Consider the following 15,732-nt stretch of genomic DNA (forward strand, 5'->3'; position numbering starts at 1 on the left):
ACATCCATATGTTAAAGTTGACACTAACACTCCTTTGTGTACGCCTCATGCAGCTGCAACACTCAAGTCCCTGTTTCTTATCATGGCCTTCATTGCACCAGCTACTTTTCTTCTTTATGACACTGCTTTCCACTTCTTTTGCACATTTTCCTCTCTTTTCTCTCTGTACCCAGGTATTTGAAATATTTCACCAATTCCAGTCTCTCTCCATCCATTGTAACATCGCAGTGGGAGTCACCTTCTCTCTGTCAGTAACCATCATTTTACTTTTTTCTACATATACTCTCTAGGCACGACGCTCACAGACATCAGCAAAACTCTGCACTAGTCTACAAAGTTCTTGTCTGGTATTTGCAAGTAATACTGCATAATCAGCATACAACAAATTTGAGATATTCCATCCATCACCATTCATTACCAACACCATCCCCCTTTCCATTATTCGTGTTATTTTTCTCATCATCCCATCCATCTATATATATATATATATATTGAACAACCATGGGGACATCGCACAACGTTGTCGAACGCCCACACCTATCGTGAACCATTCACTTAGATGCCCATTAACCCCTACACATGCCTCCTTACCATCATGAAATCTCTTGACGGCATCCAGCAGCTTATCATCTACACCGTACATGCACAAAACCTCCCACAGTCCTTCTGTCTACTTTGTTGTATGCTTTTTCCAGATCGACGAATGCCATAAACACCTTAAAGTCTTTCTCACAAGCCTTCTCCACTATCTGTCTCACTGCAAATGTTGATCCACACATCCTCTGCTACTCCTAAAGCCACTCTGTTCATCACTCACTAGCACGTCTGATACCTCTCTTACTTTCTCTATAATAATTTTTCCATATACCTTCCCTACCTCACTCAGTCAACCTATGCTTCGATAATTCTTGCGCTCACTTTGCTCACCCTTATTTTTGTACAGAGGTACTGTCACAGCCTTTTTCCACTGTGCTGGCACAGTTTCACTCATCCATGCCTTCTTACATATCTCCAAGAAGCACTTCATTCCGTTCAGTCTGCTGCAGTTAATCATCTCTGCATACACTCATCAACCCCAGCTGCATTCCCCATTTCACAGCGTTCATCACCTGTGTGATTGTAACGTTTCCAGTCAGTGCATTCCTTCTCTGCACACCCCCAAAACCAGTAATGTTTACAATGGCTCTGCTTTCTCTATTCCCATGCATCATGCTTTCAAAATTTCTTTCCATCTGATCCTTACTGCATCCCTGTGGTTTAATAATCCACCACTTACATCCTTCATACCTTTGCCTTTCTTTCCGCTTTCACTTCTACATTTCCACACCTCTTTCCAAAATAACTTCCTATTTTCAGAGTAGTTTTCATTCATTTTTCTTCCTAGATCATCATTTACTTCCTTCTTTTTCCCCTTCATTAGTCTCTTTACGTGCTTCTTGAGCTCAATATATTCAGTTCTTATTTCAATTGAACCCCTGTCCTGTAACCACTCTAGCCACTTCTTCCTCTTTCCCTCCACTGCTCAAACCTCTCCATCCCACCATGCTGTACCTTACTTCTTTGTTGTTACTCTTGCCACACCACACACCACTTTAGCATTTCTAACTAAACAATCCCTTTATGCATTCCACAGGCTGTCTAGATCCATTTCATTCCAGTTCAGTGATTCTAACTCTTTCCCTGCTTTGGTCGTGTATTCATCAGCCATTTCTTTGATCCTCAGCTTCTTGACTTTTAGTCTTTCTCCGTGACGGCTCCTCTCTCTCCTGGTCCACCTCATTCCTCTCATCTTGATCTTGCATTCCATAATCATATGATCTGACAGACCTCCTCATCGTCCGCACACGGCCCTCATATCTGCAACCATTCTTGGCATCGACCTCTCTACAAGCATGAAATCAATCAGGCTCCTTTCAACACGATCCCCGTTCCCTGTATACCGTGTATATTTATGTGCATCTTTGTGTTTGAAATCCATCCATCCATCATCCAATCCTACATTGCCCCATGAGGAGCATAGGAGCCCGGGGCTAGGCAGTTGGTCCCTACATTTAAGATGAGAGTGACCTGCCTCACTCATCTGTGAGTGGCATTACATGAGCACTCAACCCCAACCACCCCGTGGATATAAACCTTCACTGACTTAATCTGATTGGAGTGCAATAATTACCCATTAAACCATCAGGTGCCAAAATTTGGTTATATGGTTACCACCCAATGTAGTAAATGGTTTCCTGGTGCACAGGAAACCATTTGGCTTGTCACTCAGTGTAGAGTCACCCTCAGGCAGAAGGAAGAGGAAAGAATGAAGGAAAGAAAGACAGAAGAGGGAGTGTAAAGTTACTTGTAGGCAGAAGGACAAGGAAAGGAAGACAGAAGAGGATACAAGTTGCAAATGCACAACCTCCTTTCCTGACACATATCCTTCAGTCGCTTCCCATTCTCATATTCCCCTGGTACTCCATTACAACTCATTATGTTTTTATTTATTTATCCATCCCATCCATCCATCATCGAGTCCTATGTTACGCCATGAGGAACGTAGGAGCCCAGTGCTATGCAAGTTGATCCTGACATTTAAGATGAGAGTGGCCAGCCTCACTCATCCCACAGTGGCATTACATGAGCAATAAACCCAACCATCCCTTGGATATAAACCTTCACTGGCTCAATCTGATTTGAATGCAATTACCCACTAAACCACCAGTTGCCAAAATTTGGTTATGTGGGTACCACCCAGCATAGAAAATGGATTCCTGGTGTACAGGAAACCATTTGGCTTGTCACTCAGTGTAGAGTCACCCACAGGCAGAAGGAAGAGGAAAGAATGAAGGAAAGAAAGACAGAAGAGGGAGTGTAAAGTAACCCATAGACAGAAGGATGAGGAAAGAATGAAGGAAAGTAAGACAGAAGGGGATGGAGGAGAGGAAAGGGCAGACCCCCGAGAGCAGCACTACATTGAGTGAGTGGGTGGCGAGCGTCCCCATCTATTTATTTATTTTTTATTTATTTATTTCGCTCTGTAACTTGCACTCCATGGTATTGTTATTGTACACTGTAAGAAAGAAGGTAGGAAATATTTTTGCTATCTACCACCTAAGTAATTGTTATTATCATCACATAACTAATTTCCACGTCGTTATATTATTCGTAGGTTGTGCTACAATAATTGCCACGTAAAAAAACCTTGTTTTCACTTGTATTTCATCATCTTACCGATTGTGGGATGGGAAAATCATAACAAGGGGTCTTTGATATTTAACTTTTATTTCCTTCATCCCTCCCATGGTGTAGATGGTAGTAGGCCGTTTGCACACCAAGCAGTGGTGAGTAGGATTACCTCATCCAAGACAGGGTGAGGAAATGGAGGTTTCAGTATGCTACCCATCCCCTTCACTCAGATTTTGACATTACGGAAATGTTTGGATTTCTGGTCCCACAATCTCATACCTTTTATTCACCTTTGACACAAGAAGTATGTGGATAATTATTCGTTCTCTTTGATACCCAAGGATAATTGTTGATAAAAAATTTTATTCTTCCCCATGCTGAAGGGGTGTTCCATCCATTCATCATCCAATCCTATGTTGCCTATGTTAAGGAGCTTAGGAGAAATGGTACTGCCCAAATTATTTGTGTTGGTACCCAGTATCTCAGGTAGGTTCATTATTGTGCCTCAGAAGTGATAGAATGAGTTCCTTAGGGAAGCAAATTTGAGAAAATAATGACTGTAAAGATTGTGGGATGTCAGTTGGGCTCAGTAGATTAATACTTTGTAAGGTGATAAGTAAAGGATGTTTGAATATTTATGTTTCCCATTTCACTGGGCATGCTGTTAATAGTGTCCCCACTTTTTGCTTTCTCTTTCTTTATGGGAATCCTGCCTTACCCAGTTTTTAAGGTTTCAGTAAGGATTGGGATGGTGTTGGTGGTGGTGGTGGTTGGTATCAGAAGACAAAAGCAGTTAGGGATGATAGTGGTGGTGGTTGTGGATGTAGGAAAACAAAGGCACTTAGTATATTTTGGTAGTCTCTTGTATGGTTTATATGTGACACCAGATTTCACTAACTATATTCATTTTGTTCTCTTTTGACATGTTCATATTAATACCGATCCATAGTTCTCCCACTTCTTACTTTCCCTGTCTTTGTATTTGGGTCCTGCTTTACCCAGTTTTTTGGAGGTTGCAATAAAGGTTGGAATGATGGTGGTGGTGGAAGTGGTAATAATGTTTGGTATTGGAAAGCAAAGGCACTTAATATTTTTCAGCGTTCTCCTTTTATGGTGAGTTTTTGACAGCAAATTAACTTATTGATTTTCTTTTCTTTTGGAAGGCTCATATTAATGTCAATCTCCCACATTCATTTTTTTGCCTAATATCAATTCATTTACCATATTCATTTTGATATAAATACATTTACCAAATTCATTTTGTTTTTGACAGGTTCATATTAATGCCAAGTCTGTATACCTATACTTGTGCCAGATTAACATTCACTTACCATATTCATTTTGTTCTCCCTCAACAGGTTCATATTAATGCCAAGCCCCCATACTCATTCTCGTGCCTGATCTTCATGGCCATTGAGGACTGCAGTAGCAAAGCACTCCCAGTGAAGGACATCTATGCCTGGATCTTGGACCACTTTCCTTATTTTCGTAATGCTCCTACTGGCTGGAAAAATTCTGTCAGACACAATCTCTCCCTCAACAAGTGCTTCCGCAAGGTTGAGAAGGCACCGGTCAGTTCTTGGAACGTTTGCATAGATTACAGTATTAAGAATGATGCATGCATGAAGTAGCCAGTCATTAGGCAAGATTGCTTTTCCTACTTGACAGGCCAAATATAATATACTTAAAATAATACAAAAAGACTGCTGAATTATGTATTGGAATTGTAGGGTTCTTCAAATAATGGTCATTAATTTAATTTCAACTAAAGTCCTTTTGACACTACTACATGTCCTCCCAGCTTTGAACTTGACAGTTGGAGTGATTTCTTACAAAATATCACTGTCTCATCATTCAATATTTCCCAGAGTGAAGTAGATCCACTTTCTCCCCCCCCCCCTACATTGGCAGTAGATATCACTTTGATGAAGACTTGAGCAACATTCCCAGGTATAAATGTTTCACATTGTCCTTGTATTCAGTGACTATACTGTAATTCTCTCTCTCTCTCTGTATATATATATATATATATATATATATATATATATATATATATATATATATATATATACCTGTGTATGTATAGTCAGAATCAAAAGTCTTGTCCCCTATCTTACCTTTTTCTTCATGAACTGTGAAAATTGGTCTTGGAAATCCACAGCAGACAACATTAATGACATTGATCAGTAGCCAAAAAAAGTTATCAGTGTCTCCTGCTTCTCATTACCCACACTTATTTTCGAAATCCTGAGAGATAAGCTGGAGCTGATGACAGGACTTTTGATGCCGACTGTACATATATATATATATATATATATATATATATATATATATATATATATATATATATACACACACACACACACACACACTGGTATATATGTATGCATGAATATATATACAGTATATATATATTTATATATATGGCCAACATCGCTCCTAGGTGTTGGCCATCTTCCCTCGCGTGCATGGGTAGTAGTACTGGAAACAGCACACCAGTACAATACTAGAGAACTCGGATTTGGCCCGCTTTGCACAACCGATCCGTACTAGCTGAACGAATCCATACTACAGTATTAATTTTTTTTTTTTTCCCAACCGTAGTGGCCATGAATAGTACTGGACAAATGCATACTGGATGCGAGGGTGCTGTATATATATATATAGTGGTAGGTGTTGTTGACCATCATCCACTCACTTGATGTAATGCTCCCTAATTCTTTCTTAGCCTTTATCATTCTTTTTCTGTGCCTGCCCTTCTCTCTTCCTATTTCTCCCATCTTTACTGTCACTTCTTTTAGCTTTTCTTTCCTTTACAGGTTGCTGTACATTGAGTGACAAGCCAAATGGTTTCCCGTAAGCCAAGAAACCATTTACAATGCTGGGTGGTAACCATATAACCAAGCCATGCGTGCTCCCTACGTGTCAACAAGTGGGTTGGTGGAGGGTTAGTGCCCTCCCCGTAAAGCAAATAACACAAAGTCAAATGGCCACCCCTTATGGGATTGTGGCATCTGGCGATAGATAGATAGATATTTATATAGACACTGTCATGTAGCAGCCGTGGCTCAGTGGGTTAGAGCGCTCCGCTCTGACTGAAGGGTCGGAGGATCGAATCCACCCAAGGATCATTGGTAGACATCAGGAAGGGCATCCGGTCATAAAATGCTACACGCTCCAAACCAAAGTCCTCTATCCAGGGGCAACGCCTTAGCCCTTATCCAAAAAAAAAAAGAGGGTACCTAGCGTAAAACTCACACACACACACACACACACACACACACACACACACATGTATAAGTACTGGTATATATGTATATAAAATTTTAAGTCCATCAGGCTCAGTGGTTATTTGTTGATTAAGATTTCCGTTTTTTGGGTGAACAGCATATTTACTAAAAAATTTCATACATACAGCATATGAAAGTGGAGACAAGGAAGCTGAAGAAGCAAAAGAATTGTCAAAGGATGGAACTGGATGGATGAAGCATATATAGAGATGCAAAAGACCGTTGTTAAATCCCTTTCGAACTTGGTATCCAACAAAATATCCTTATTCCACCTCCTTTTATTGAAGTGTCCATCCATCCATCATCCAATTCTTTGTTGCCCTATGAGGAGTGTAGGAGAATGTAGAAAAAATAATGGGTGAATGGCTTCTGACAGTATGGTGAAGTTAAAATTTCGAAAGTTTTTTTTATGATGAGTGAATAATTGTGTGTTCCATTTCACTGAATGCATTGATATTGTGTTGATAGCTGCCCAGCGTGTAAACTTCCATTTTCCTATTTCTGAATCATGCTCACATTTTTTAGCAGGCAATAGGATTCGGATGATGATATTAAAGATATTTGCTAATGCATGATGAACAAAGGGCTTGGCATATAAATCAAATTCCTTCATACTGTTCCCATTTCCTTTGTGTAGCTTAGTTACTCAGTGTCTCTCCCTGTGTTTCAGAACTTAGGGAAGGGGTCTTTGTGGATGGTTGACCCGGCCTATCGTCCTAACCTCCTTCAGGCCCTTAGCAAGACTCCGTTCCACCCATACTCCAACCTTGAGCGCATATACATGGTTTCAACTAAGGCCACATACAACAGGTCAGCAATAAATACTTCATTTTTCTCACAGTACAGTTACTGGTATTTTTCCACAATACTGTTCTGCATTTTACACGAGTTCAGGGTTTTTATGATTTAAATCAGTGAAAAAATCATGATTTAAATCAAAATGGATTTTTTTTTTAAATATTTAAATACAGTAAAAGTGAAGAAGACAGAGAATGTGATGGATGTGTAGTGTACAGTTGCATCAAGTCTGTTTGAAATGTGATGGATGTGTAGTGTACAGATGCATCAAGTCTGTTTGACCTGTACATTTCCTGTATTGATCTTGATCAAGTCAGGCACCAATGATTGCCTTTTGTTACAAGGCAGATATTAAAAAACAGAGGAAAGAAGGCTCGTTGATCCATCCATCCATCCATCCATCATCCAATCCTACATTGCCCTATGCGAAGCGTAGGAGCCCGGGGCTAGGCAGTTGGTCCCGACCTTTAAGATGAGAGTGACCAGCCTCACACATCCCTGAGTGGCAATACATGAGCAATCAACCCTAACCACCCCTCAGATATAAACCTTCACCGGCTGAATCCGATTTGAGCGCAATAATTACCCACTAAACCACCAAGCCCCAGAATTTGGTTTTATGGTTACCACCCAGGGTAGTAAATGGTTTCCTAGTGTACAGGAAACCATTTGGCATGTCACTCAGTGTAGTCACCCACAGGCTCTTTGATAATAACAGTAAATGTGATTATACTCAGTGTTAAAACTAAACTCTTATTTGAATTCACAGTAACATGATTCAGTCTTATGATTATGATCCAAATTTGACAAAATATAAAAGACAAGTTGGTAACTTTCTTCAGTATCTGATAGTGTGAGTAACCTCCCCCATACCAAGAAGTGCTAGCCTGTGGTGCATCACCTATCTCCCACATCCCATTCACATTACAGTAAAAGTCCTATTATTCGGCAGCTGATTGTTCGGTAGATCCGACATTTCGGCAGTTTTGAGAAATAGTCCCATTTACGAAAATCATTGATTGTTCGGCATATGTCCGGAATCATCTCGGCAGTCTAGGAAGTGATATCTGTGGATTGTAGGCCTAATGTTTCATTACACTTCTGTATGTTCACTAATTTCTATATTTTTATTCAGATTTAGGTATAGTACTGTATTGATTACAATATTGCATAGTATCAAACACTACAGTAACCACCCCCACCAAATTAGCGAGGGTTACGTTCCAAGCCCCCACGCTAATTCTTGAAATTCTTTCATTCTTGATGCCTTCATGAAAATGACTTACTGGTAATTAAGTAGCCCATGACACTAATGCATTACCCATAAATAAATGTTGCTTGTTAAATCAGTTTCCCCGTTGTTTTTAGCTGTACGGCTGTGACAGCTCTAGTATTTTTATTCCTCAGCATAATGGTGGGAGTGTCCTGTTTAACTGAACCTAACCTAACCGAGTTTAACTGTATTTAACCAAACCTAACCTGACCTAAAGTCAGAAAAATACTTAAAAATAAACTGGAGGAATATGAATTGCTAAGGTCCCTCTGATGAAAGTTAAACGTACATTTAGTTCTCATTCTTTTGTTTGTTTTTGTGCTTAACGTGAAAGAGAGAGCATTGATGCAAACAGTAATATATCCCATTAACCCCTTAATAACCTCCGACATTGAACAACATTTTACAGTGCCGATGTCAGTGATGTTAAGTTAGTGTGAGCTATAAAGAAAACTGAACAATTATGGGGAGGGAACGAAGGTCACTGGTATGTTTACATGCCTACGCTACGATTCCAAGCAGTTAGGCGGTCGGTTAATCTCAGATGTTTTCGCCCATTTGGTAAATACACCGTAACTTTATCAATCTTTCCGTGACTCATAGCGAATCATAGCATGGGTTTAGGAAGCTAAGTAACACATTGCTAGGTGAGCCAGACGATTATCTTCCCATCTTTAAGAAAAATAAATTGATTTCAGAAGAATGGAAGAACTTTACCTACTTAGAGAGGGATTTAATTTCTTCCATTTTCTTATGTGAAGATAATCGTCTGGTGCATCTAGAAATGTGTTATTTAGCTTCCTAAACCCATGCTATGATTCGCTATGATTGACTGGAGAATTAATAAAGTTACGGTGCATTTACCAAATGGGAGAAAACATCTGAGATTAACTGACCCCCTGACTGCTTGGAATCGTAGCTAGAGTCGTGTAATCATACCAGTGACCTTCGTTCCATTCCCATAATTGTTCACAGTTTTTCCATAGCTCACTAACTCGACATTGGTACTGTAAAGGGTTGTTTAATGTCGGAGGTTATTAAGGGGTTCATGGAATACATTACTGTTTCCATCAGTACTCTCCTTTCACATGTAAAAAAAAAAAAAAAAAAAAAAAAAATGTAAGTTATAACTTTCCTCAGAAAGACCTTACCAATTCAGATCCCTTTACTTTATTTTATGCAATTTTTCGACTATTTTATTTTGTTTGGAAAAAGTACTGTATACAGTACTCACTCCAAACATATTTGTAATAATATAAGTAGTGATGAGTTCACCAATACAAGTGATGTACTGAGCTGGTAGGTAATATTCCGTATCATTTCGGCCATCCAGGAAGTGTTATCTGACTTGTATGCCTACTGTGTCATTACACTTGTATATGTTCACTAATATATATACAGTAATCCCGCATGTTTCGCGGTAGTTACGTTCTTGTAACCCCCGCGAAAATTTAAATCCGCGAATACTCTATTAACAATTGAATCTTGCACTTGTGTCCACCATGCTGCCCATCACACAGTCCATGTCCATACTGATTGCGAGACAATTCGCCGTCAGACAATTCCCCGTCAAAACATGGACGATTCCCCTTCAGAACAATTCTCACCCTGGACGATTCCCCGCCATTTTATAAATATACTAATCAATACTTTTATAAATATACTTATTATTAATTAATCAATACTTTAATAACTATATTTCAGGGGGATCCGGGATCCAGCAAAGTCTATGTTCAGTAGCGTAGGTTCTGGACATTATTTACTAGTTGCACGTTTAGTCAATAATTAACTTGTTTCTTCCTCGCTGTAGTCGCCTTTGAATTATATTCTAGCGTCACCCATAGCTATCTTCATTAATGAAGGCGAATTATCTTGTGTTTGTTGTGACTGCGAATTGTCCCGAAACCTCCATACTCATCCCGAAATACCTTCTTACAAGATTGAAAGCACATACTCCATTATGAAGGAAAAACGTAAACACCGTACTGTAATACACAATTATCTACACATTTATTCACAAAACAGTACAAAATGAAAAGATGCATTAACTGGTGATAGCAAACACTCGCACGGTCGCTTCTTAGCTTGTCCAGTAACACAATTTTTTCTGCTGTCATAACTTTTCTTGATCGTTTTGTCACTTTGGAGTGTTTACTAATTGTATTATTAGCCTTTGGTGAGGCTGGCTTACGTCCTGGGGCCATGTGGAAAGCAAGTGGGAGGCAAGAGGCTCGTATCATAGTGCAGTTACAAGAACACCAAACACGTGAGGCAGTGAGGCGTTGACTGAAGAATGTGGGGCAGAGAGCAGTGTTGCCATATCCAAACAACGAAATTATGCTAGGGCAGTGAAAAAATTATGCTAGATTGAGCAAATTTGTTCCAAGTAAAAAATGAATTATGCTAACTTGAAGCTAAATAATAAAATTCTATACATAGTCATGCTACATATTAATTATGTACTGTTTACTATGAAAATATTAAAATGAACCTACATACAGTAAAAGGGTAAATATCGGTTTTCTGCCCATACTGCTTTTTCCCACGAAACTTACGTTTTTCTGATGGATTTTGATGTGATTCATTCGATTTTGAGCATCATTTCCGTCGGAAATAACCAGATTTTGAGATATGACCCCCCCCCATCCCCCTGCAACAATGGGGGAGCTTTGGGGAATCGGGGGTTATAGGGAGGGGGGGAAACACAGAAAATGGTCATTTCCGACTGAAATGAAGCTGAAAATCGAATGAATCATACCAAAATCCATCGGAAAAACCTAGGTTTCATGGGTAAAATACAAAGCTCAAACTTATCCTAACCAAACCTAACCGAACCAAACCGAACCTAACCTAAAACCTAACCTAACCTAAAACCTAACCTAACCTAATCCAACCCAACCAAGCCCAAACTGAAAGTAACCAACTATTCAAACCTTACATCTTACCTTATTCGTCTCTCTCTCTCTCTCTCTCTCTGATTTGTAGCTTTTATAAAATTATTCCAAAAATATTCCATTCCATTCTAAATTATACTAGAATGATGCTAAAACTTCTAATATGCTAAAAAATATTCCAGACTCGAAAATTTTATCAAAATTATGCTAAAAGAATAAAATTATGCTAGATATGGTAACACTGGCAGAGGGGCCGCGGGAAAGGGACAGAGGGTGGCGTGAGTTTACCGCGCTACAATTGGAAGTTGCGGGAATTTCAATTTTTTTTTTTTTCTGTATATTCAAGGATATTTTAGTTGAACTTATTAATGCTAAGAAAATCCGCGAGAGGGCAAAGCCGTAGACAAAAAATCCGCAAAAAATGCGGGATTACTGTATATATAAACTGTATTTCAGATTCAGGTATAGTACTGTATTGATTGCAGTATTGTACAGTATACAGTACTCTCCAAACACAGTTGTAATACCGTACCGTAAGTGGTGATGAGTGTTCACCAATATATTTAAGGTACTGAGTGGGTAGGTTTTTGATCATTCGGCAAATCTAATTTCTCGGCATCATCCTGGTCCCGTAGATGCCGAATAATGGGACTTGTACTGTATTATTTTCACTTTTGTAAGTCTGTTTATTTGATTATTGATATACAGTCATGCGTAATGGATGCATTGCAGCAAGTGGGAGGATAAAAGACCCAGTATGGTGCTGTTTTGACAGAATTCCCAAAGGCACGAACAGGGTGGGAAAAAAAAAATAAAAAATAAAAAAAATCTGATTTAAATTAAAAAAAATGATTTTAAGATGAGAGTGACCAGCCTCTCTCATCCCTGAGTGGCATTACTTGAGCAGTAAACCCCAACCATCCCTTGGATATAAACCTTCACCGGCTCAATCCAATTGGAGCACTGTGATTACCCACTAACCACCAGGCGCCAAAATTTGGATATATGGTTACCTCCCAGCATAGTAAATAGTTTCCTTGTGTACAGGAAACCATTTGGCTTGTCACTCAGTATAGAGTCACCCACAGGCAGAAGAAAGAGGAAAGAATGAAGGAAAGAAAGACAGAAGAGGGAGTGTAAAGTCACCCATAGGCAGAAGGACGAGGAAAAAATGAAGGAAAGAAAGACAGAGGAGAATGGAAGGAAGGAAGGGCAGAGGAGAGGAAAGGGCAGACACCCGAGAGCAACACTACACCAAGTGAGTGGAATTCACGTCACTGTTGCATCACTGTTCATCATCACCATCCAGCGTCATCATCCGGACCTCCTTTCCCACTCTGGGTCAGGGTGAGCTGTATCCAGACAGCCTAAGTTTGCCCAGTTCAATGGGCTACACTTCCATTCACTCATCATTCAAGCCCATGGAATCCTAGCTCCATCAACTAGGGGGGGGGAAAATCTACTTTATATCGCTTTACATATACCTATCTGATAGAGTTCAGTCACGTTAAAAAAGGGTGCCAAGTCCCTGGTTATACACATATCCACACAAAATTCATCCAGCCATCTCGGTCTCTTGTCAGTTCCTTAGCCTCACCAACTTCCATACCTCTCTTCCTCACACACTCATCCACCATATCCCTCCACCTTCTTGTCCTACCTCGCCTCCTTCCTCCTTCAGATTTGCTCAGGTATACCTTTTTCACCACTCTGTTGTCATCCATTCTTGCCACATGACCAAACCATCTCGGTACACTCTATTCGATTCTGGTGTCCACAGACTTCCTTGCTCCGCATCTTTCACAAATCATATAATTCCGTATCGTATCCACACTCTGTACTCCACATACATTCCTCAACAGTCTCGCATCCTACGTTAAAGTTGACATTAACACTTCTTCGTGTAAGCCTCACGCAGCTACAACACTCAAGCCTCTGTTTTTTATCAAAGCCTTCATAGCACCAACTACTTTCTTTACTTGTGTCACTCTACATTCCACTTCTTTTGCACATTTTCCTCTATTTTTCTATCACGGTACCCAGGTATTTGAACTCTCACCAATTCCATTCTTTCTCTATTCACTGCAACATCACACAGGGAGTCATCTTCTCTTTCAGTAATCATCACATTACTCTATTGTTCATTAACTCTCAAGGCATGATGTTCACAGACATCTACAAAACTCTGCACTGGTCTGCCAAGCACTTGTCCGGTATTTGCAAGTACCAGTGCATCATCAGCATACAACAAATTTGAGATATACCATCTGTCACCATTCATTCCCAACACCATCTCCCTCTCCAGTACTCATGTTTTTCCTTCTTTCATCTCCCCATCAATAGATATATTGAACAACCATGGAGACATCACAGAACCTTGTTGCATGCCCACATTGATCATGAACCAATCACTTAGATGCCCATTTACCCTTACACATTCTTTGCTGCCATCTTAAAAACTCATGACGGCACCTAATGGCTTACCATGTACACCGTATATGCACAAAATCTTCCACAGTCATTCTCTGTTTACCTTTTTGTGTGCTTTTTTTCAGATCCGTAAATGCCAAAAAACGCCTTATAGTCCTTCCCTTATGCCTTTTCCACTGTCTTACTGCGAATATTGTATTTGATCCACACATCCTTTGCCACTCATAAAGCCACCCTGTTCATCACTCACTAGGACTTCTGATATCTCTCTTGCTATCTCTGTAATAATTCTTCCATATATCTTCCCAGCCACTCAATAGACTTATGCCATGATAATTCTTAGACAGGGTGATAAAGAAGTTGGTTGGGGAGTGAAAGATAAAAATGGTAGATTGCTAGTAGAGAAGGGAGAAAAGTGAGCAGATGAAGAGAACAGTTTAAGGAAGTGTTGAACATAGAGAATGAAAGTAATGCAAGTATAAGTGGCTGGGGAATGGCTGGTAGACGGAGGTTTGTGAGAAGAGAGGAAGAAATCAGTAGGATGGAAGTTTGGAAGCAATGAAGAAAGTCAAATTGGGAAAACCCCAGGAATTGATGGAATGTGCGGTGAAATGCTGAAGCGTTGGGGAGAGATAATAGTAGAATGGATGAGGAAGATGTGCAAATTGGCCTGGGAGGAAGGTAGAGTCCCAGAGGATTGGAACGCAGATATACCGTATTTCGCGGCATATAAGACGCACTTTTTTGTCTCAAAGTTACCTTAAAATATCCCCATGCGTCCTGCACGTTAGACTAAGGCAGGTTAGTTAGGCTTCACAGAGAAGAAACTCTTATAAAGATGATCATCTCAATGCTTAGCAACCACAGGTGTTTTCTACAGTATGCAGACTTGATTTTATTTTTAAAAATAATATACACTAGTGTGTATATGCAGCAGATTTAAGAAACACCCGAGATCAGAAACACACAAAACTTTCGCAGGGTTTGTTTACAGCTCAACTGGCTAACATCGTGAAGATAATTAGCGGTTTAGCAATTTAACAGTTTAGCATCCGCACTATTCCAGCAAGCTAACGTACATGATCACTGGTGAACTGTCTGTTAACCTTCTGAAAGGCAATCATGACCACTTTGCTTGCCATCCATTCACTAATGAGCAAAGCAGTCATACTGGAGAGATGCTGGCTAGTGAAACTGCCAAGTCATCAAAACAGACTTTTGTCACGTATGGAAATACAGTAACCCTAATTAGGTCAGTTACTTTTGTGACATTTTGTGAGTGTATATATGCAGCAGATATTAAAACACGCAAGTTCAAAAACACAAAGCATTCACGGTTTGTTTTCAGCTCAACTGGCCAATACCGTCAAGGGGTTTAGCAACTTAGCAGTTTAGTGTCTAGCGTACACCCTACTCTAGCAAGCTAACGTGCTCACTGGTGAACTGTCTGCTAACCTTCTGAAAGGCAATCATGACCACTTTGCTTGCCATCCATTCACTAACTAGCAAAGCAATCATGCTGGAGAGATGCTGGCTAGTGAAACTGCCAAGTCATCAAAACAGACTTTCGTCACGTATGGAAATTCAGTAACCCTAATTAGGTCAGTTACTTTTGTGATATTTTGTGAGTGTATATATGCAGAAGATATTAAAACATGCAAGTTCAAGAACACAAAGCATTCACAGGATTGTTTTCAGCTCAACTGGCCAATACCGTCAAGGGGTTTAGCGGTTTAGCAACTTAGCAGTTTAGTGTCTAGCGTACACCCTACTCTAGCAAGCTAACGAAGTTACAGCTTCACTTTTTCAGCTAAGTGAAGTACTTTAGCAATGTCTGTGCAACTCAGGGCACACCCAATTACAGTATTTTGTTATG

At 39.8% G+C, this 15,732-nt stretch overlaps 1 protein-coding gene across 1 annotated transcript in view; it reads left to right on the plus strand.

Moving 5' to 3' along the window:
• Nucleotides 1-15,732, plus strand: part of LOC145408603 (uncharacterized) — a 61,214-nt gene that overhangs the window by 18,984 nt on the left and 26,498 nt on the right. The window contains exons 3-4 of the mRNA XM_080279291.1: nucleotides 4,530-4,742; nucleotides 7,132-7,271. Of these exons, the coding sequence (XP_080135417.1) occupies nucleotides 4,530-4,742; nucleotides 7,132-7,271 (353 nt within the window). The remainder of the gene's footprint in view (nucleotides 1-4,529; nucleotides 4,743-7,131; nucleotides 7,272-15,732) is intronic.

This window comes from Coenobita brevimanus, chromosome 78 (assembly GCF_032717465.1).
Source record: "Coenobita brevimanus isolate Jiangsu-jjx chromosome 78, ASM3271746v2, whole genome shotgun sequence".
NCBI classification, from domain to species: Eukaryota; Metazoa; Arthropoda; class Malacostraca; order Decapoda; family Coenobitidae; genus Coenobita; species Coenobita brevimanus.